This window comes from Phaethon aethereus, assembly GCF_964289735.1.
Source record: "Phaethon aethereus genome assembly, chromosome: 6".
Lineage (NCBI taxonomy): Eukaryota > Metazoa > Chordata > Aves > Phaethontiformes > Phaethontidae > Phaethon > Phaethon aethereus.
In genome coordinates this window covers 8,054,605-8,077,565 of record NC_138580.1, presented here as the reverse complement: position 1 = coordinate 8,077,565, position 22,961 = coordinate 8,054,605, and the positions used below count along the sequence as shown (strand labels likewise).

General features: G+C 40.4%; 1 protein-coding gene across 1 annotated transcript in view; it reads right to left on the bottom strand.

The window, feature by feature from the left end:
* The window catches only part of TMEM163 (transmembrane protein 163), a gene marked incomplete at both ends in the record, with an annotated part of 104,009 nt that extends 84,863 nt beyond the window's left edge, over positions 1–19,146 (bottom strand). Inside the window, 2 exons of the mRNA XM_082001612.1 lie at positions 13,727–13,846; positions 18,993–19,146. Coding sequence (XP_081857738.1) covers positions 13,727–13,846; positions 18,993–19,146 — 274 coding nt within the window. The remainder of the gene's footprint in view (positions 1–13,726; positions 13,847–18,992) is intronic.
* Between the last annotated feature and the right edge of the window lie 3,815 nt (positions 19,147–22,961).

The following is a 22,961-nucleotide window of genomic DNA, read 5'->3' as shown; positions in this document are numbered from 1 at the left end:
GTACTACAGAATTTTGCATATTATTTTGGCTTGCTTGTTGTAAGAGGAAAATTTAGCAAGGTTTTTTTTCTGCTCAGCAAACCGCATTGCAGCAGGAAGCCTATGCAGAAAATGCATATAGAAAATGCAAGAGCAACAAAACACCAACTCCACTAAACTCCAGTGTACCTAACAGTCACTGCAAAACAGCATTTATTTCCCAGTAAACTCTAGGCATGCCAGAGGGAGATACAAACTGAAACTTTTTATGCAGAAAGTTGTTTATTATGGTTCTAAGACAACATGGCAAGACAGTCTTCTCCATTTTAAAATAGGTGGATACAAACTTTCAGCCGCCTAAGAAAACCATCGGGACACCATTCTGGTTGACAGTATCAATGTTCACATTGGTAGACTCCCTTAGCCTTCATAAATGGATTCTTGCTTAGTTTTTCAGCTACAAGGATTAGGGTGACATCCTCCAACACCACAGCAATCTTCAGGGACATCCATGCTTTAAGATATAAGAAAGATTTTTTTTCACAATGAGGGAGGTGAAACATTGGCACAGGTTGCCCAGAGAGGTGGTAGCTGCCCCATCCCTGGAAACATTCAAGGTCAGGTTGGACAGGGCTCTGACCAACCTGGTCTAGTTGAAGATGTCCCTGATCACTGCAGGGGGGTTGGACTAGATCACCTTTAAAAGGTTCCTTCCAACCCAAACTATATTCTATGATTCTATGTTTCAGCTACTCTGACCCATTAGACTCCCATTTCACTTCCCTGTGTCATGCGCTTAAAGATATTCACAGCTCAGTTACAAACTATCATCAGATTCTTATAGAGTAGTAAATGCAGTGACCAATCTGTCTATATAGTCTGTGAAAGATGTAACTTGCCTAGTTTTACAAGGCCACACCTGAGTCAGCCAAACCCCAAATGCCTGTTCAATTCCTGGCAAAAAAAAAGTGAGGAAGAAAAGAATAAAGGAGAAAACATTTGGTAATCTCATGGAATCCAACTGCACTTTTGATGCAGCTTTAACACCTTATTTTTGAACTAGGGAGTGCTGAGCTTTGTTACAAAACCCTTCTATTTTCAAAACCTTAGGCTCAGTTTTTCCCAAAAGAAGTGAAAGTATGTGCAACAAATCTAGGATAGCCCTGCAAAAAATAACATTAGACTTGTGCTGACATGAAAAGTTACACTGAACATCGGATCAAACATACAGCTAAAATAATAGGTTCTTTCTTGAAAGTCAAGGCTTGTCTTCCTGACAACTGTCAATGGTCAAAACTACCGTACTTGCTGCTCAAAGACACTTTACATTTTTTTAAACTGCCAACCTCCGTAAGAATCTCTTCCTTGATTTCAAAAGCTTCACGCGCTTAGAATTCAAGGCAGGTTATTTCCCAGCATTCTCCTGTCTTCTTTTATTTCTCAATGGTACTTATTTGACAGCAGTGTTAATTTGTAAAAAGTTCTTTACAAGATCTATCTGACCAATGAAAATGGTTACTCAAAGAAACAGAGGAAACACAAGTTTCCCAGCACTGAAAAACAAATGTTAATAACATTTACCTTTCTCTACCGTCTACCAAAGGGAGAAGAAAAAGAAAAAAGACTAAAATAAAAAGGTCCAAGTCCTTAAGTAGTTCATTTCATGAACCTCAAGAGGCACTGGAAAATGTGAAGCTATTCCACCAACAGCCACCACACACACAACTGCACAATCCTGTCCTCTTACTCTTAGTTGGCTACCAGGGTCTTTACTCTGTTCCAGTTCAGCAGCAAGGGGGCTAACTGCATCACCAAAACACAAACAAGAATAACACCACATTCCTCAAAACTCACCAACCCAAAACACATCGCCCAACTGTAAAATTACTACTGCCCAGGCAACAAGTCGTCAAATACATCTAAACACATTCAATCACAAGTATTACAGCATTAAAAATTCTGTGACTTTGAAATAGTTTTTACAAGGTAAACCACAACAAATGATGGAAATTATCCCACAAATCAGGAGGTCTAGTACTGAGATGAAGCAGCCTGCAATACCTGCCTAGAACTGTTCATACAAAATTCTGAGCGTGTTGTCACTATGGAAGACTTAGGACACACATAAACATGTCAACTACTATATAGCAAAACACTCCAATTTTTTGGCAGAAAGTTCAGTTACTTTTTCATGTATCAAAACCTGATGTGTGCAGATAGAGGACAAGCTTATGGCAGTAAAATCATTTTCCCAAGGCTGTGGAGAAAGGTTGGGCCATGCCCAGGATTGGAATAGTCCCTGGAGCAAATTCTTGTCCTGGTCTCTCTGAACATGGCAGGATCTGAGTTAATTCACCTTTTTTCCCCCCTCAATATCTAAAAATGTTTTTGAAAGTTTAAACAAGCTGCCTTAAGCAAATATTATCTCACAAAAATGAGAGACAAAACAAGAGTTGCTGTCAAAAAAAACAAGAAAATGCTAAAAGGAGACAGAAGTCTGAAAACACCTCATCGAGTGTAAGTTCATCCTATCATTTGCCATAAGCTTTAGGGCCAGATGCTTCTCTGTTTCAAATTGAAATAAACCCATGGAAGTCAACAAATCTATGTACTCCAACTGAAGATCCCTCCCTATAAATTACTTAAGTGTATTTAGGAGATTTCAAGCCTAAAGATTCCAGAAGCCATTAAACATTACTTGCAACATTATCCCTTAAATCCAAGTCTTGTTTTCATCCACCAGATGCTTCTCAGCAGGGAAATGTACACACGATAACCCAATGAGTATCTTAATGAGAGAGTAGCAGGAAATCTCCCTTTGAGCAGGGTTTGCTCGAGTGTTGACCAGGATTCAAAATAACAAAGTTGGATCATTTTGTGCCCACATCTCAATATCGGATGTTTGGGGGGAGAGGGTGTTACACATGCACAAGCAGTAACTACAGGTTTTCCACAATCAGAACTCACATGGTAAAAGACACATAACTACGAATTTTGCCTCCTTAACTAGCAATCTGTACAAATTACTTTGCTGACCTATTTTTTCATGGCTAGAGAGAATTGTTAAACAATATCTCCTTTCCTTGTTGTCGCTAATTACACACAGAAATATCAAGTCATGATAAATAAAAAGGAGACACTGTTTAGTATTAATTTCTAACGTGCCACAAAGATGAGCAAACGAATTGGCTCTTTTGGGTACTATTAGTTCCGCATAGTTAGACATTATAGGCTGATATATGCTAGCCGCAGCAGCAAGTCAGAGAATAGTAATGTCTATCAAGTGGGGAGGTAGACAATAACCCTCCAGGCATACATATCGCCCTCATTCGCTCTCCTACAAAACAACAAGCGAAGACTGATGCCTTTCATCTGCCCTTCTGTATCCCCAGCAGCACGCACTTACACACATACAAACTGATAACATAAAACAGCGCTAGCACAGGCTGTCTTATCTTTTCTTGTGCTGTTTAGCAGTTTTCTCATAACTCCTTAGCCATGTAGTTAAGAAGTGAACTGCCACCACTGCAATCACTAGCAGTTTTGTCACTAGCTTCCACGATGCTAGTCAAGTATGATGCCGATTTCTTGGCTCTGCCTTATTTTTCCACTTAACTGTTAGAAACGTTTTTCTAGGATTATCTCAACTCACAATAAATGTGAATTTAACTATTCCAAACACCACAAATATGTTATTAAATATCTAAAGCCATTTGTTGCTCTGAAAGAGCATTCTTATCACAGAAGGATCGCAAAACATTCTTTTGATCAAGGTAAAATTAATTATGTGGTTTCCACAAAATACTATTTCTAAGGAACTCCTTTCTAATTTGAACTTCAGCATTTCAAATATACCTTAACCTGTCTATCAGTTGTCTATGAGGCCTACCAGAATGGGAATGCATGGAGCTACTTTCATTTTGCCCAGCTACACATCCTAACGGACACTGCAGACTGCATTTCCATTCTATTAAATCTCCCACTGAATGATAATAAATCTTTCCTCTAAAATTTGAGATTTTTCTTTTCAGAGACTGAGGAAATACTGTCATTCTTTGGCCACTGAAATGTTTCATTAAAAAATGTGATCCGAGGACAATATATTTTCTTCACCTTGATATACTGAAAAAATACGTTATACTTAACAGTTCCTTGATGCATAATCTTTAATAGCAGAAGATAAACAGTCTTCACATCTGATGAGAAATCTTAATTTAGGATTCAGCTGAGAATCCTGTTCTGCAGTAGATCTTGCTCATGTTCTCGGCATTGCACCTCGCATGAAAAAGGCCCAGAGATCTCTCCAGAAAGGCAGTGTTTGTGGTGCAAGTACCAAAAGACATTTATTCTGCAGCAGTTCCTGGAAGTCAGATGCCTCTTGTCTAACTATTTGTCAGACTATCTCCCCTCCTCTGCAGCTTTTCTGTCTAGCAACACTACCAGACGGTTATTTCTGGTCACTCTTCTTTGACTAAGCACTGACTAATCTGCTCCTTCAAACTCTGAAGCTAAGCTTACTTGTCCCTTTTTCTGCACTTCCAGAGAAAAAGGAATGGTTATGGGTCATCAAAGGAAAGGCAGAAGAGATACTTAGGAAGTCTTTATGGTTCTTCTGGAGAAGGCTGATTTGCAAATGAAGGTTAGTGTCTATTAAAAGTTATCTTGCCTTCCCAAACCTCCAGACTTGGTATCAGTCTTTACCAAAGACTTATGATAACCCTTATTTGAACAAAACTAACCTGACCAGGTTGGACTATCCTTTAAATACAAAGTATCAAAGTTTTCCAACCTGAAAGACTTGACCAACTGACACTACAGTTGCTTGACAGGCTATCAAAATCTATGAATGCAAAACAGAGCTCAGAACAACTGTAGACCCTTATCATCCAAGTACCTTCCCCTCAACAAAAACAAAAAACAAAAACAAGCAAAAAAAACCCCAAAACCAAAGGCACCAAACAACCTAACCCCACAGTATTTTTACCTATTTTTATTTCAGAATAATATTTGTGTAATATTTTCAATAGGGTACAACAACGGATTGATCAAACCACACACACGCATCGTTTTACAATGCGCCAGAAATGCACACCACGACACTGGACAAGCACAGTTGCTTAACAGAGCATAATAGGGTTCTATTACAGTTTATCACCTACAATGATTTTTTTTTTTTAATTAACTAGTAGATTAATTTACCAAACTAGATTTTTCACAAAAATCAGTATTGACTTGCTTTTTTTCAAAAAGTGTCATAGCATGTAACAAATAGGAGTATCTAGGACATAAGTTTTATGCTCTTGCTGGTGGTATTTTCAGAAACAGAAGTGTCCTTCAATTAATACTGGGTTATTAACCTCAGCAGGGGCAGTGCCACCTATTCAAAAAACATAACCCGCAGTTAGATTTTTGTACTACCACTCTGTATATAGCCATGGACTCTCAGATGCTCTCATTTCTCATCTAGCAATTGCCATTGCTTCATCAGTTGGCGACAGGGAAGCATGTGCGTCAGCCAACCAACAGTATGTTCTACTGCAACATGGTATAGATCTGCTGGGAGCTATATCACACTGTAAAGAAGTGGATATTATTTATGTGATTATTCCGCTGCTATTAAGTTCCTCCTACAATGCAAGCATACCAAAACAAGATGAGTCATCTGCAAATAGATTTTAATACTTTTTTCAGTATAGAATTCTAACAAGCTTCAACTTTCAGCAAAACAAACTGAAAGACTGTTACTGAAAAATCACAGAGAACAAGTGCCAAGAAGTAAACACCAAGCACTATCAACCTCCCCAGTAAAGGAAAACAGTTATAAATGTTACTAACAAATTTAAATCAGGTACAAGTTTACATTTTGTTGTTTACATTTTGTTGTCTGCTAAGCTAACACACATGAATATTTTAAAATTTCTGTCAAAAGTAAAGAAAACCTAAGAAAGCTATGTTGTGATTTTCATCAGCTTCAGTGCTGCGCAAGAAGTTTGTTTTAATTCAGTAGCATTTTACAACCTCACAAACAATAAAGTGATACTGTACAATTAATAGTAAACATCCATTTTATTTCATTACTCCTAGATTTTCTGCTCCACATACAAAGAATTACAAGTTCATCTTTGCCAATAGGCAAAGCAGCGCATTATTAAATTGGGAGAGCGGAGAAAATTCTTCATGGTCTATAAAAATCAAGTTCTACTAGTATATCAGGTATTCATAAAGAAATCTAACAGATTCATGCCTTTGCACAAGGGGCAAGCCTGCAACAGTGGAGTTACTGCTTTGTGGAACTAATGCTACGTTGATTGATTGAAAATACATTTGACTTAAGACTGCAGACTGCCCTTCAAAGGGCAGATGCGCAACCACTTATATATGTGATATACCAAATAAAGCAAAAGTAGCAATATAGACTTGCACTAGAGGATCATTTAAACTCAATTTTATACAGAAGTAGTCAAACAGGTTTTTTTACGAACAATAGTTAATACCAATTACATGCAATAAACCTAATATTCCTTCCTTTTCTAACTATTTTTGTCTACTGCTAGCCAAGATGCACATTTGTCATGCACTACAGACATGGGATGGCTGTAGGGCACATCATTCCCATACCACCCAGTTATTGACAAGTGCCTAAAACCCTCCCCATTAAGTGTTCAGCTCTTCTTTTCTCATAAGCAACATACAGCCTCTACCTACATCTATCTCTAATGGCACAGTATGAATCTCTCAGGTATATGAGTAGGATCCATGACACCAGCCCAATTACTTAACACTGCCTAGCTATTTACTTATTTGTATATTGCTACACAACTGTATTCTTAGTTGGAAGTTCTGAATCAAACACAAAGTTGCCTTTATTGGAAACCTAGCAGAGATCTGAGACAAAACTAAAGACCAGATTTCGAGTTCCTAAAACCTCCTCATATAAACTATGTAATATAAGATAGATGTTAATTCATTTAAAGGGCGTTCTTCTTCTTACTGGTCTAGATTTATTTCATACTTTTGCACACACCCCCTCCCAACCTCAGAAAGGAAAATAAAACAAGAATTGTGATTATGATTTTTACACTAAATAGCCTAGACTTAACATACTTGTGTGTTCCTCATTCTTCATGAAATGATGCTATAGTGCAAGTTTCCCCTTAATATCAGCATCCTGTTTTAATTTCAAAATTTAATTTCTTTCTCATGAGAAAGAAATCAGTACTTAGCACAAGTAATGATTAAATTGCAATTTTCTAATGCAAAAATACAAGTCTCATATGTTTTAAAGGTTAGCATTCAAATACAAACTCAGTTTTAACAAAACTTCCACCACAGCAACAATTCTTTAAATTGTTTACTGTTCAGATACATAGACAGAGATCATTATGTAGCCTGTTCTAGATTTCACAGACTTCTATCATCATTTTGCCTGCCAACTAAGAACACGATTTCATGATGTGTGAAGCATTGCAGATTTTAGACCTATACTTCTGTTCAACAGCTATCAGTCTTGAACTTGACATCCATATGCTATTTTCTCCTCCCAAGAAAGTCACTTAGAGTTTTGTACACCTAAAAAAAGACAGGCCCTTACTGGTCTCTTATTTCATTTTCAGTGAATGAAAATTACATTTTGCTGTTCCTAAGTACAGACTGAGCTAGACAAATGGCTGTCTTTTGTCAGTGCTGCACAGGCAGTGGATTTTTTCTCCTTTAGATTTTACGTGTAACATGGTTAGGACCATATTCTGTTTTTGATTGTAGTGATGCAGCTATAATGAGGACAATAGGGTTGCACAAGTATCACCAATATCAGAACTCTATCTTGGGAATTTAACTTCTATATTTCATTAACACTTCTGTGAGACTACAGCCCTGAAGCATCTGTCTTTTTGTAACTGATGTAATTAAATGCCCTGAGAAATATGCAAATGAAGGATCTGCATACTATTACACAGCAGTTCCATTCTGTATTTAGCCTTTACTTGGTTTTGTGTCTGCATAGTATTGTGACTTGAAATGTAACTTTCTGAATAAATGCCATGTGCTCTATTGCAAAAAAACCAAAAAATATTCTCAGGTCTTTAGGAGTGAGAAATGCAATTCTGTATAGCTCCTGGAAGAGAAGACACAAAGACCAAAATTTTTCATGTGGTCAGTGATCCTGGAAAATTCTGTTTAGGTACCTAGCTGAGACACTCTAAAACAGGCCCGAGTTCCGAATGCCCATCATTTGTCTGAAACTCGGTGACCTTTAAGGAATGTTGAATTGGATATCCAAACTAAAGAGCCTCAGAACCATGAACTTTCGCCTACATTATTTATTAGTATTATTCATAGCTGTGCCCAGGATATACTAAGTATTGTGCAAACATAAGGGAAAGTCCAGATATATTTAATTTTTTAAGCAAGAATCAGAACAGGTCACTGGGAAAATGATATATTCATCAATAAATTAATACAGTCAATTACCAACTCAGTTGTCTAAGTAGGGTGCCTGAGATGAGGAATGACAGATTACATCAATACATCCACATCCGAGCATCCAGAGGATAACACCTTCAATTGCTCAATGTTTGTACCATCTAACTCCATTTGCAGTGCACCGGAGTAGCATAATAGGGGAGAAGAATCAGCAGTCATGTCCTGCAGCTAACCAAAATGAGATTTTATGGCTCAATTTAGTCATTCCAATGAATAAAGTGGACCTGGATCCATACTTTCTAAAGTTTGTTGGCTTTTGAATCTGTCTGTTAGAGAGTCTGAACTGGGATGAAGTTATAATCTGAAAGCAACCTCTACCCCGAAATTTCTAAGCATATGGACCATGCATTTCAAACAAATTGCCTCTCTAATCCCAGTATGTGGAAGCTCCCTTTAATAAATTATTTTTCGGTAATTCATTCTGAAACACACCTGATTTTGTATCCAAAATCACAATGTCAGTTTCTTTGCTTTTACTTGTAATATCTTATTCATGGGCCAATAGCTGATCCTATAAAATACTCCCACTCATAGAAGTGTATCTACCAAATTTCCATCTGAAATACTATACACATTAACAGAATTCACCTTCTCAAAATAAGAGTTTGTATTTACTACAACAGACTAAACACTTAACAGGATAGGACCTCGCATCATGTAGTCGCACTCAAGTTTTCAAATATTTCTATAAAGCTAAACCCTCACATACGTCTGTGGTGATCTAAAAGGAGCGATCTCTAAAGCAACCATGAGGACAGATTTCACAACCTGCCTGCTATTTTCCCAGCATTTTGCAAACAGCCCAGTGTTAAGTCTTCCCGTGATGCATTAGCACGCAGGGCCTATTCAGGCGTGCTCCAACCACACTGGGACAGGCTGTCTGCAAGTTCCATCTCGACGGCTGCCTCATGAAAGCCCTTTACAAAGCCCACATTTACAAAGGAATACATTCGAAATCTTTGCTCAATCTCTGACTACAAAGAGAGCTTTTAGTGCAGAATTTGGTCTATACATTGTTTTGATATATTGATATGACTACTCCATTCACTGTGAAAAACTTTTAGCTAATCAAATGAGGAAGATGAATGAACAAACTACATTCTGTGAATCACAAGTCTACACTGGACAAGAAATACCAGATAGAATGAGAGTTTCTTTTCTGCTTAGCAATAATATAAGAAAAGAATGAGAACATAATATGAACATCTTTTTTTGCAACATATGTATGTGTAGCATAAGGCTGCAGTCTAAATAATTTCATAATAACAACTATAATTTCTTTCTGTAGCTGCAGTATTGCAGCTTCATACTGAACCTAGTTTCAGAATCGTAATAGAGGATGAGGGACTATTACAAGTGGAGTGGAACGTTGGTGTTTTGAAACCCATTATTCTTAGTTTCTTGACATTTATGTTACTAAAACTTCATTTTGAAAAATACACAAATATAGCTTTTACTGTTATAGTTTAATTTCTGCTCAAGCAACTAATCTCTGACAATAGAGATTGTTCTCTATTACGTTCTCATTCTTTTCTTATATTATTGTAAAGCAGAAACAAATCATTATATTAAAATTATTATTCCAGTACTTACTTGGGGCACTGAGGAATAAGTTAATGTTAATTTTAGTAATTTTTATCATGCTCAGTCTCAGTTTATATTTCTAAAAATGTAAATCCCCTCTTGATGAGAATTCTACAAGCATGCATATTTCAGGCAGCATCAAAATGAAAAGTGGAATGAACTTATTCATCAGGCATTGCTCAGTATCTGACCATAAAAGTATTGCACGAAACCACAAACGTCAGGATATGCATAACTGATTCTAAGTGAGCTTAACTTTCAGCCGCTAAAGACGATACCATAGGGCTCCACTGACCTCAAGGATCTTACAAATTTAAGTCTGTAAAGACCTTACTGAAGCCTTGTGCAACTGTATGCTGGCGAGAAACATCTTCAACAGCACTCAAAGCCAATGAGACCACAACCATTACCACAGAGTGCGGAAGCTGTATTTAGACTCAGGGACTGAGGCTTCCACATGCTCTTTTAGAAGTACACTATTTCTATAGTAAAACTAAGTATAAGTACCTGACAGTAAGAGATCTGTTCTGTCAGCTGATTTTATGATATCTTCCTGATTTTCCGTCAGGAAAAAGCTGATTTTATGGTCTGTGTAACTCCTGCTTCTCAATATTAGTGAATGAAAGATGACAATTTCATTTTCCCTTAAGCAACCGTTCTGCTCCATATCCTGCCTAGCCTAGTTTAGCTTTCCAAACCTAGAGAGAACACGCATATTTTGATGCATATATCAGTATTTCATCTTCTGTGTTCTGGTATTTCAGGCCACAAAATAGCCCATCACAGACAGAATACATACCATACCCCTGTTACATAGCAAATATGTGACATGTATAGGTATATCATAACTTGAATTTATACACCTTTATAGTACATTATAGACAGATTCTTTTTAATAGTAAGTCTGACATACAGAGTTCAGATCAATGGATCTCACACCTCATGTGCCATAGATCATTACTTAACAATGAAACTACTTTATGTATTCAGACCAACGTAAGATTTACCAAACTCTTTCAATATTACCAAGTAAAAGAAGATCAGAGTTCAGCTGGGGTATCATCATAATCCCACCAACAGAAAACATCTTATACCAGTCAAGAGAAACCATTCCAACTTACTTTAATGCTAGAAAAAGATAGCTTTGGAAGCAACTAGACTAGTCTTGAAAGGAAGGATGGTGATCAAGCTGCAGCACTCAAGGGAGGAGGCAGACCATAAAAAAAAGGAAGAGGAAGTCTAGTTACAACCACCTGGTTGGAAAAGGAGGTTCCTGAATCATTTCCCCACTCTCCACGCAGACCATGCACACAGGTATCACTCCCCTTAGGATTTTCCTTACCCTCCATGTCCTCTATTTCTTCAACAACAGTTATCAAGTAATGTCAGCTCCCTGCTATCTCTACTATATCATGTGCTGCTGCACCGTAGGCTACACTTGCAAGAAAGTATTTTGAAGCCTATGAGAAGATGAAACAGAAATTTGCAGAAAGAATGTATAGGGGAATCAGAAAGAGTAGTCAGCTGAGCCCAACAATTAGCACAGCAGGTCCCCATTTTTCACAGAAATGGAACATCAGGACTGTATTGTTAACACTTTACCATTATATACAAGAGGTAAAATAGAATCAGGATTCTTTAAATAGCTGGTGTTTGCAAAGAACTGGCAGTGCCAGACACCCCAAAGTGACAACTCGTCATGTATATCAAGCAGGCAGCAAACACTAGTCACCTGGCATGTCTCACAACTCATGGATTGGCTAGAGGAACCTGCTAAAAGGACAGCACAAAGACAGCAGCCAACATGAGATGATGAACAGAGCAGAACTGCTGAAATTGCATGGGGGAGCAAAGTGATTCCAAAAGAATCACTTTTCCTCAAAGATTAAAAAGCTTTAATACCAAGCATATGAAAAGCCCTGGCAATGCTTTTGTGGCATGTAAGTTCACTGTCAACGGTCTATTAAGAGATTCCATACAGATTTAATATGTATCTATGTGCTGATTCCTCTTTTATTCTTCATAAGTTTAGCCTCCTCAAATGATGAGGAAAGATACATTCCAAAAGCATATAATCAGCCTACTAGTAACAGCTGATTTTAGTAGTTCAATGCCTATCCACTCCAGCTGAGTTGCAGTCACAGTATATCCACACAGGGACGGTTTTTTGTTAGGGTTTCTAAACACTACCAGAATGCCACAAATAAGGAAAATAGAAAATAAAAGCTTTCAGCCAGCCTAGCTAATCTTACAACATATTTAAAAACACCTTTTTAAAAGAAATGGAGTGCTTTAGTTACCCACATTATACTTACATCTTGCAAATCTGACAAATGAAAACATAAAATAAAAATCAAGACATGTCTCAATATTCCCTAAAATTATATTGTTCATAGGTAACAAATTTATTTTGTAACACAGTATTTACTTTTATGTTGCTTCAGTAGCAAAGACAGACTATTGAATTTTCATGAAGCAGAATAAAATGGAAAGTCAGATGTCCGGCTTTCTTGTAAACATTCAAATTCCTTATAGGGTTATATTCAGCTTCTAAGTGTTCCTTTTCTCTTTTTTTTGAATCAAGTTATTGTGCCTGTGTTTCTATATAAATCGCTTCAAGTAATATATGTTGAGTTTTCAGAGACCATTTGGTCAGATTCTAATAATCTCTCCTGGGAGCTGACACCAACTTCCAGCAGCAGGTCATACACCACAGATTAGAATAACAAAACACATGCTGCTGCAGCTTCAAAAAAAAAGAAAAATAATGCAAATCTGTCTTTATCAAGCTGAAGAATGATGTTTTGAGACATCTTAGATGTCTTCTAAACAGAGCTTTCCTTTTGTTTATATAAACAGGTAAGTCAGTCACTTCTGTTTTTTCCTTCTTTTCAAGGGAGAATGTGCCATTGCAAAGATTTTGTTCCAGATTCCACATTTCTTTTTGTCCTTACAGTAATGCAGTGCTACCTAATTGACCACAATAGAAAGCTGGTATTCTACAAATTTGCATTGAACTAAAATTAAAATGAAAAAAAAAATCTTTATTGACACAATGTATCATTTTTTCCTGTTTTGAAATAAAAGAAATATATTTAATTTTTTCCACACAAAAGTGGTTTGTTTGGGGGGAGTTCCACCCAAATTCTTCATGTAAAGGTGAACTAAACAAATGTCTTTAAACTTAAAGAAAAACACTGGCTTAAAAAGAAACTGGTATTTTTCCTCTAGATTAGCATTGTGCTAGGGTATCTGTCAGTGTAATATGGATAAATTATGTATTTCTCCCTTATAATTCACTATTCTTTATTACAGCATTCCCACTAGAAATCCCAGGTGGATTAAGCCTTGTCATATTTGACCTCTTTGGTTAAAGGCAATCCACTGCATAATGACTTTTACACTATTCTGCAAAATGAACAGTTCCACATGCATAAATGCTAGCAGGAATCAACATCTCCTGTTTCTTTCTCCGACCTTCAACAACTCTCTCCTCTGCAGAAAAAAAGAACAGTTTTACTAATTTATAAGCACCATGCAGACACGGGCAGTCTAGAAAGAAACCTCTTTAGCAGTTACAAAGAAAAAAAATGAGAAAGCTTCCATTGAGAGAAATTCTGAGAGCCCAAAAGAAAAACAAAAAGGAAGAGGTGTGAAGATTTAAAACATTCCCAATACTCACTGAAAGCAGCCACTGCAAGAGCCAGTGTGACAATAATGGAGACCCAGGAAACCCACAATGCCTTCTTTCTGTAGCTTTGAGCTTCATGAGGTTTTAGCCTTGTACTGCTTTCTAGTAAACCTGATAAGCAATAAGCAAAGAGGGTATAAACAATACATGGCTCATTTTAATAACACAGCTGTGTTAGTTCAGACCTAGATCACACATTTACATTCTATGTTACATATAGAATCAATACAGAACCAAATTCTACTCACATTATTAAGGTTAAATGAACAAAGCCAACAGAAACACATAAGTAAGGAGAGCACACACAAGTTACTTTGATTTCACAAGACCCATGCATCAGTCACTTAAAAAGAGCACTGCAATTGTAGGACAGTTACAGAAAATCACATCACTTATGTTTTCCACCTGTACATACACACAAGAAAGGGCGCAGTCCTATGCTAACTCAGATCAAAACTCGCTTCAGCAGTTCAGGATCCTGAAGATAATTAACATAGAAGAAATACTCATGCTCACCAGTCTCTGTGAAATAACCTACCCATGCACGGGAATATACTATGCATATTGAGCATTGAAGTGGAAGCTGGCATGCTTTAGAATCAAAGCTACCACAGTTGAAAAAATCTCTTGAAGCATAATGTCCTTCATGTGAGGTAAGAATACATCCCTATCCAGAACTAACTGAAGAACCAATTCTGCCCCTACTGCAATCAGCACAGAAGTCTGCTGAACACAAGGGAATTGGATTGCTTTCTCTGCTTTTTGATGCTTTCAGTTTGTGGAAGTCTTTTGTCCGCTCATCTTAAATCACAGAGAAGAATTCAGGGTTAAAATAAAGAAAAAAATATTCTTTGATCTTCATTCTCTCAGTCTGAGTCTTCAGCCACTTTTAAAATGCATTCATAATTTAACATATTTGCCTTTTATTTATTCCATTCAGATTCTTTTGTGCTTAATATATTCACCTGATTTGAAACATACATTCTTTTTCACCTGCAAATTCCAGCTCAAATCTGTTTAACTACAGAGAACACCTGCTGGCTTTTAACCTTCTTAATTAATTACTCCAGAAAATGTGGGTGGTTCCTCTTAGATGATGATCACTTTTCAGAGGGACTTGCCTGTACCTAATGCACTGGGCCACTGGTTTAATAGCACAACTTTTCAGTAGCTGGTCTAATATCTTGGACAAAGGCTGGAGAAAGGAGCTTTAGCAGATTCAGCAGCAGATTAAAACATAACAGCTGAAGCTGTTACTATCCTCACCTTCCCCAGTTTTCTCTCTGATGGCTATTGCCACTTTCAAGGCAGGGACACCTGATCTGGTTACCAGTGTACTCCTGAATCCACACCATGTTTAACCAAGTTTATTAACATTAACAGATATTAATTTCAACTGACTGATATATACTGGCTGAAAACTGCAGTGGTTCTCCAATCAATTCAGAAGCGAATCAAACATCTCTGCCTCAGGAGCAGCAATGTGTTAGCAGAGGGGCAGGCATCCAGGAGTGGTAACAATTAGAGCCACCAGATTTTATTCTGTCATTTGAAGTCTGTCAAAATTACTGGTTCTAATCCTAGCATAATTGGTGGGATTCACACTGTCTTGGAAAAATTCTTAATATTTTTTTCACCTCAATTACAATAAAGCAGAGGCAGTTTCTTTACGGTAGTTCAGAAAGCCACTGTGACAATTTCATACTGTTTTTAGAAAATTTAAAATACTACCTCTTTTGTGCTACACACTCCCCTGTTTATGAATGGAAAAGAATGTGCAAACTTGCATACAGGAAAATTACTAGGCCCTATATTGAAATGAAGTCTGTTTCTCATGTGTGTTCTTTGTCTGTTTAACACATGAAAACTATCAGATGACAATTCTGAAAGGTTTGAGTCTTTTACCGATAGTACTGCACAGCTATTTCTCACATAATCCACTTTAATTTCTGTGAAGAATTTTTTTTTCCCCTCAATGTTTGGCCTGTCTTCTGCCACTACACATAATGATGCACAGTTTAATTGCTGTCTGATATGAGGTAATTTAACAATACATCTTGAAACAAAGGAGAGATTTCTACTAATATAATCATAGCGAAAACACATCTCCACACCTTTTGTGTGCTTGCCCCTCCTGGCCCCTTCCCAAACCAAGGACTTTAAATTACAGCCCAAATCTTCTTGGAATGTAAAGCAAAGTAGCTCTTCTCAGCCAGTTTTGATTCTCAATATTTCAAACCTCAGAAAAACACGGATAAGAATGACAGACATCCTCACTTCTTTCTTTCCTTAAAGGCATCCTAGAATTCATGGCTACAGCTCACTATTACCTGGCAAGTCCAACATACACAGATGATACTTACAAATCAAATAATATCATAATTAAATTGAGAAATTAATAAGTCCCACAGCTAGTGTAGCATTGCTGATTAGTATTTTACATGTCAAGCACGTGTCCAGTATGACAGAGACTGAAATCCTTATAAAACTGAACCACTCCTGCCATGTGTGTGTCTTTCTCTCTCTCTCTCTCAAAATGGCTGGCATAGTCTAGCTGTCAGATATGTGATCCCTTCCTTCCTAAAATAATTCAAATAAATTTTCTGTATTTACAATTTGCATCCCTGAGAAAGATCATATTATTCTTACAAGTGTCCTAGGGGACTGTGCACAAAAATACAAACTCATTTCACATGACTACCAAGCCCACAGCATGAAAATTATTTAGAAGCAACAACAGCTCATTAATTTACACACAACAACACAATTCACAAGGTAAACCTCCATATTTTTTATACTGACCGTAAGAAAACAAATTTTAAGCATCTACAGGAGGCTGAAAGATAATCTTTCAGTATGACCTGCATGGCTACAAAAATAAAAAGCTAGTATCTACTGATAAAATTCCTCCACCCTGAAATTAACGTATTGAGTAATTTTATTGCCATTAATTTATTTAACACAAAGATATCCTTAAGGTAAAGAAAAGATGAGCTGGTTAAATCCACTGGATTTTTACTTTATCTTTCAGTACCTTCATATATTAACAGATTTTCTTCCCATAAAAAAATCAAAAGGAGAAAAAACCTGCCTAACAGTTGCGGAACACAAGCTTGGCATATTTGTGAAGTGATTCTAGGATATTCTTTACCATATGCTGACTTACCAGAAGTACTTTTCTATTTGGCTAAGGGATCATTTTAAAATGTCAAGTTAGAATTTGTAGAAGAGATAAGGCTAATTGTTCACATAAGATGTTAATTTAAGGACCTCATCCACAAAACTATCACTGATTTTGGATCTGGCTCTTAAACAGCAAATATCTTGTTCCAAAATTTAGGGTTGGTTTTTATTTTTAGCAAACACGGAAGTATCATCTCTATAACTGGATCTGCTATGATTCATTGGAAAAGATCATAAGAAAAAGTACAATCTAAAAGGACAGACTGTAACAATTTCAACAGCGACAACCTGCAAAAAGCATACCAGATTTCCTCTACAATGACTGAGAATTATCCTGGTAGCTGGAATTGGTGACTATAGGAAACGCTGAAAGAAAGCTACTGCAAGGGCCATAGAAAGAGCGTGAAGGCAGAGAAGGAAATAAAATCAGCAGCTTTAGTCTCGTCTCCCTCCTAGAAAGACAGGTTAGGTTCAACAGACACTCCCTCTTTTTGGAATTACCCTTAATACCAAAAGGGACAGTTTTCATCTTTAGCTCTGTCATACTGGGCACAAATTAAAATTTTCTGGAATCAAACTTCTGTGTTTGAACCATAATCAAAATTCCTGATTCCGATTATTTAAAACAGAACTGAAGCCTCGAATCGCCCTTAATCATGATGTCTGTCCTCTGCCATTGGCAGAGGTACCCCTGGAAAAAGGGCTGTCCCCAGCCCTGATGTGACTGAAACCTGTCAGGGAAGATGGTGACTGCTCTTCCTCCTTACTTCTCTACTTTGTGTCTAGGATCTATGGGCAGGCGCGGGCATTTGGAAAGCTGGGGAAAAGAATGGGAGACACAGGTTACATGTAGGATGGGATGAAGACTGAGAACACAAAAGGAACTGCAGGATGCTGAAAGCAAACAGAGGCAACAGAGAGGCTAAGGAAAGCCTATGCGTGAAATAAAAAATGGAGACAAATTCTGTGGAAGAGGAGCCTTGGAGGCGTTGTGGAGGACAGGGCAATGGGGAGGGTTAAAATGGCAGCTGCCTTTATGGGCAGCAGATGAGTGCCTCACACAGCGTGAACAGAGGTCTGAAAGAGGTGTGCTTCCCATTAAAAGAGTAACAGGGTTTAGAAGCAGGCAGCTTTCCATCCCAGGTCGGATATTTAGGCAAATAATAAAAACCGAGTTATGTGGAAGTGCGTTACACGGAAGGGAAGGGAGACGAGTAAGGTAAGCGCCCGGGCCTCGCCCCCCCGCCCGGGCTGTGGCGGACCACCACACGAACACCCCGTTGTGCCCCTGCTCAGAAGGCGGCAGCCACAAGCCCCGCCGGCAGGTAACCTCCTTCTCTTCGGCCGCCGGAACACCCCCGGCACCGCCCGCCCCGCCCGGGAGCCCCCCAGGCCGCCGCCGCCACCTGCGCCCCTCGGCCCGGGTGCTCCCCCTCGCCGGCAGAGCAGGAGCGGCGCCATGTGCCGGCACCCGCCCCCCCGCCAGGCAGGCAAGTTTTCGGGCGAGGTGGGAACAGCCACGAACAGAGTTTATAAAAATATTTTAAAGCTGTCGCGGGGGGCTCGCACGGGAACTAAAAAGGGAAAAAGCTGCGAGGGCGGAGCGGGGTGGAACGTTAAGCGAGTGCCAGCGGCGGGCTGTGAGGGGCGGCGGTGGGGGTGCTGAGGCGGCGGCAGGGGCAGGGCGGGAGCGGGGCCTGCAGGCCCTCGGACCGCGGGAGGCCGGAGCTGCGGCGGGGCGCGGGGGAAAGGCAAGGGTGTCCGGGGGAGACCCGGGCAGGTGAGAAGCACTGCGGGCGGCTGCCAGCGGAGAGCGGACGGTGGGGGCAGTTAGGAGGGCAGAGCCGCTGTGGGGCACCCAGGGCTGAAGAAGAGGGGGCGGGAAGGGCTGCTGTGGCGGAACGAGGATGGGTCCAGGAGAGCGAGGCGTGAGGGTGCTGCAGGGAGGGTGTAGGAAAAGCTGTCGGGGGGTGTGTACTGGGCGCCTCGGGGCGGAGGGGAGTCGGTGGGGCATGCCAGAGGAGGGCAGCGGGCAGAAAGGCGGGTCAGGGGTGAGGGGCGGGCGGGTGCTCACCTCTGTCCTCCAGCCCCTCGCTGAACTGCCCGCTCTCCCCGATCCGCAGCTGCTCCTGCTGCTGCTCCCGAGGGGGCACCGGCGGGCTGGCCCCGGGGGGCTGCACGATGGCGGGGTCCGGAGTGGTGTCCAGGGGGGCAGCGGACGGCTCCATTTCTTGCGGGGCGGCGGGAAGCGGCTGGCGACTGTGGCAGCGGAGCGAGGAGCGAGCGGAGCATCCAGCCCGGGTGCGAGCGCGGGGAGAGGAGGAGACTCCGGCTCAGAGCATCAGGGAGACGGGGACAGGCAGCAAACAAACTCCTCCGGCTGCTCCCCGCCAGCCGCTCCCCGCGGCCGCCTCATCACTACCCTCGCTGGCGGCGGAGGGGGGGGGCAGGTGGGCGAGCGGTGCCGCCTCCCCGCGCTGCCCTTCCCCTCCGCGCCCCGGGGAGCCCCTCCGGCGGCGGGAGCGGCGCCTGGCTCCGCCGCAGGGCGGGAGCCGGGGCCGGGCGGCAGCTCGCCCCCGTGGGGGGGCGGCGTGTGAGGGGGCTGTGGGGGCAGGAGAGGTGGCGGGAAGGGCTCTGGTGAGTCGCCCTCGGTCAGGGGCTCCTGGCCCTCCTCAGGAGCCCGCAGGCACCCGCGAAAGGCGCGGCAGGACCTTGGGCTTGAGGTGCGTCCCCGGGGCCGGCCGAGGAAGCGGGAGGCCTGTCAGCCTCCCCTCTCCATGGCGGGCTCTGCCTCCCTGGCGGTACCCACTCTCCGGGGGAAGTGGTGGCCGGTGACTGTCCAAACGCGGAGCCCTTGCACAGCAGAGCGGGAGGCAAACGCCTCACGCCGTCCCGAGGGCTGCGGGTGCTGGCCCTGTGGAGCACGGCCCGGCGGCCTTGCCTCCGCTCACACAGGTCCCTTCTGCTGTGTGTTTTGCAACCCAGCGCTCCCTTTTGCTGGGAGATTTGCTCATTCTCCATCCGCCGTAGCCCTCTTTCAGGATCAGAGCCGAATCACCTCACATACGCACCTCTCGGACCCCCCAGCACTGACATTTTGTTACACTGACAGTTGGTTTTACCAGTATTAGCCTAAACACTGTCCTAGAACATGCAGCAGTCTCATGGTGAAGCATGGGATTAGAGCTAGAGACTTGCTGGCTTTCAGGGCCATTCTCAGTTCTCACCTGCCATTCCTAGGGCTGCGGAAGAATGTGGGGAAAAACTAAAACCTTAGGAGAACAGAAGTGTAAAAAAAAAAAAAGGCAAGTTTTATTGGTAGATCTGTGCCAGAGCTGCTTTCTTCTTCTCTGCTGGTTTCTAATGACTAGGTAGAGAGGTGCAAATAAACAGCAGCATTTTTTGTGCTAGCAGAGTCTCCCAGTTGCATGCTTACTAGCATGCAGGTAAATTTTGAAACTGTATTGTGTTTTGACTTGAGTCTAGTAAAATATCAGAAGACAATTAGACATTGCAGCCCAGGTCCTCAGCTGATATGTATAGCTATAATCCCCATTTAAGTTATATGAAGATCAGGGTTACCTTTATCTTTTGACAAATAGCAAATTTGGGGAGTATAGAAGGGCCAGTGGGAAATTAATATTTATGCTAGCTTAGGGGCATGATTTTATAAACCGTCAGAATCTTGCTGATAACAGCCTTAAAAAAAGTTTGCGGTAGTTTAGTAATGCCTGTTTTGGAATGGTTAGTGAAACGTTACTACCAAAATGTCTTAATTTTAAAAATGCCTCTTAATGCTGTATGCTAATCTTAAATATTTTCAGATGTATTTTAGAGCATTAATTATTTGAAAAAGTAAATATAAGTAAATGTTAAGGTAAGTGACATAAAATACTGTTTTTAGAAACTGATTGGCATTCTGGCAACTCTGTGGAATGGAGATGGCTGTTGTGGTGTAAGGGATTGTTGTCTGCTTTTTACTTAATCTTATGATTTCTTTGTGTATAGTCTACCATACCTACTATATGAAATGTTTTTGAAGTCTTCATGCCTCTTGCCTAACCTTCATCTTCACCCATAGCTAACCTACCGTGCTTTGTGATCGCAGGATCCTTCCTCTTCTAGGGACATAAGTCCATATCTGACCCATTCCAGTAGCAACTTTCCTACTTATGCCTTGCATAAATGAAAAATTGACTATTGACTCCCACTAGACATTTGGTATTCTTACAACTTCCAGAAATCAACCCAAGAGGAAAGTGCCTGGAGATTCCTAATTCTGTTTCTTTAAAAGGAGGTGAAGGGGGTAGGTTTCCAAATGATTTGGAGGAAAACAGGAACTAGGAACACCAAACCACAAGTTTTAAACCTTAATATGTTCCTTTTTTTTTTAGTTGCTCTCAATTGCTGTTCTTAGATAAAACTGTGTCTGACAGGGGCTGCAGCTGTCTCAATTTGTATAAATGCTATAGTGTTCAGGCTATAGCAAAGAATATGAGGCTTGCAAAGAGTATTATAGTTTCTTTTAAATGACTCTCTTCAGTGCTTTTAAACATGTCCTCATGTGAGAAGGGATATACTCTGCATTTAGCAAATACAAATTCAAAACATTAAGCAGATCCACAATGAAAAGCCTTTCAGATCAGACCATTATTTATATAAGCTAGCTGCTAAGAAGCAGAGACTGCCGTATCATAGCAGCTGGAAGCTGCTTTCCAGCATTGCCTCTTATTTCTCATGACACCTCTTTCACCCAAAATACATTCCATTGGATAAAGATGTAGGGCTAGGGTTTTAAAGATGTGGATCCTATTTTCCAGCCCTGTTGGACTTCTTCTGTAGGAAGCCTGTAGGCAAAGTCAATGAAGAGGAAAAGGCCTGACCGTAATAACTATATTACTGTATGATTTTATTTCTTGGCCCCTCAGACCTCCCTTTATTGGATATGAATAAGGAGAAGCCATTTTCCTGAGGGAATAAGCAATCTCTTGCCAGTAGGTTGGCCTGCATTCCTAAATTATAATCCCTTTGTTTCACTGAAACATTATTCCCATATTACCAGCAGCACCCATTATGGGATGACAAAGAGTAGCACGGTACGAAAAGGCAGAAAGAATGCGGTGCTATTGCATCATGTAGAGTGAAGGTAGAACCAATGGGCGACAATGGCAAAACAGGTACTGGTCCGTCAGTGAGAGAGCGGTCACTGTATGACTGCAGAACATTTGTTATTCCTTTTCAGTCTCTGTGGAGTTGAAATAAACATGTTTTCATTGTAAGCAAATTTGGATATGTTAGCATTATATGCTCATTCGTCATTCTAAAAATGAGCAGTGCATCTGGACTTTCTGTTTTTCCTTTTCTTTTTAGCACTACTGACTGGAATGTTTTCACCTGAATTAGCAGAATACAGTGGTGCATTCAAAGGCTCCTGAGGAGGAATTTTGCTTGATTTCATTGATGTTAAGTAGTCAGTGTTCCATATTGACCATCATCTTAAGTGCAGCACTTAAATTAAGAGCACTCTTCCATGTTTGGAAAGAGTTGGTCAGCCGGCCCCGTAATTATTTTTTAGTATGTTTAAAGGCATAAGAGCAAGATAATGATACTGTCACCATTCACCATTTTGTTTGTGGGGTTGCAAATACACATATGAAACACAAAACTGCCATTTTCTGGCAACAAAATACTGTATTTGTCACTGGCACCGTATTGCAGCATCAGGGAGTGCTAGCATAAGCCAGGATGGTTTATTAGTTTGCTCTGTCAATGTCTCATGCCTGACATTCAAAAGAAAATGCTCACTTCTTATTTTCATCAATATGTCTTTCATGGAACTATGCAGGAGGTAATGGCATCCCCATTCAGTTTTCTAGGAGACACATCTGAGACAAAACCAAGTCCCAATCCAATTCTAAGTGGACAGGCAGACAATGGTCCTGTAAAGGTCATCACTATAGATAATCTTCAGTGTTACTCCTCTAGGACAAAAGCCTGAGACTGATTTATCCTGATATTCCTAAAGGCAACACCTTTGAGTAAG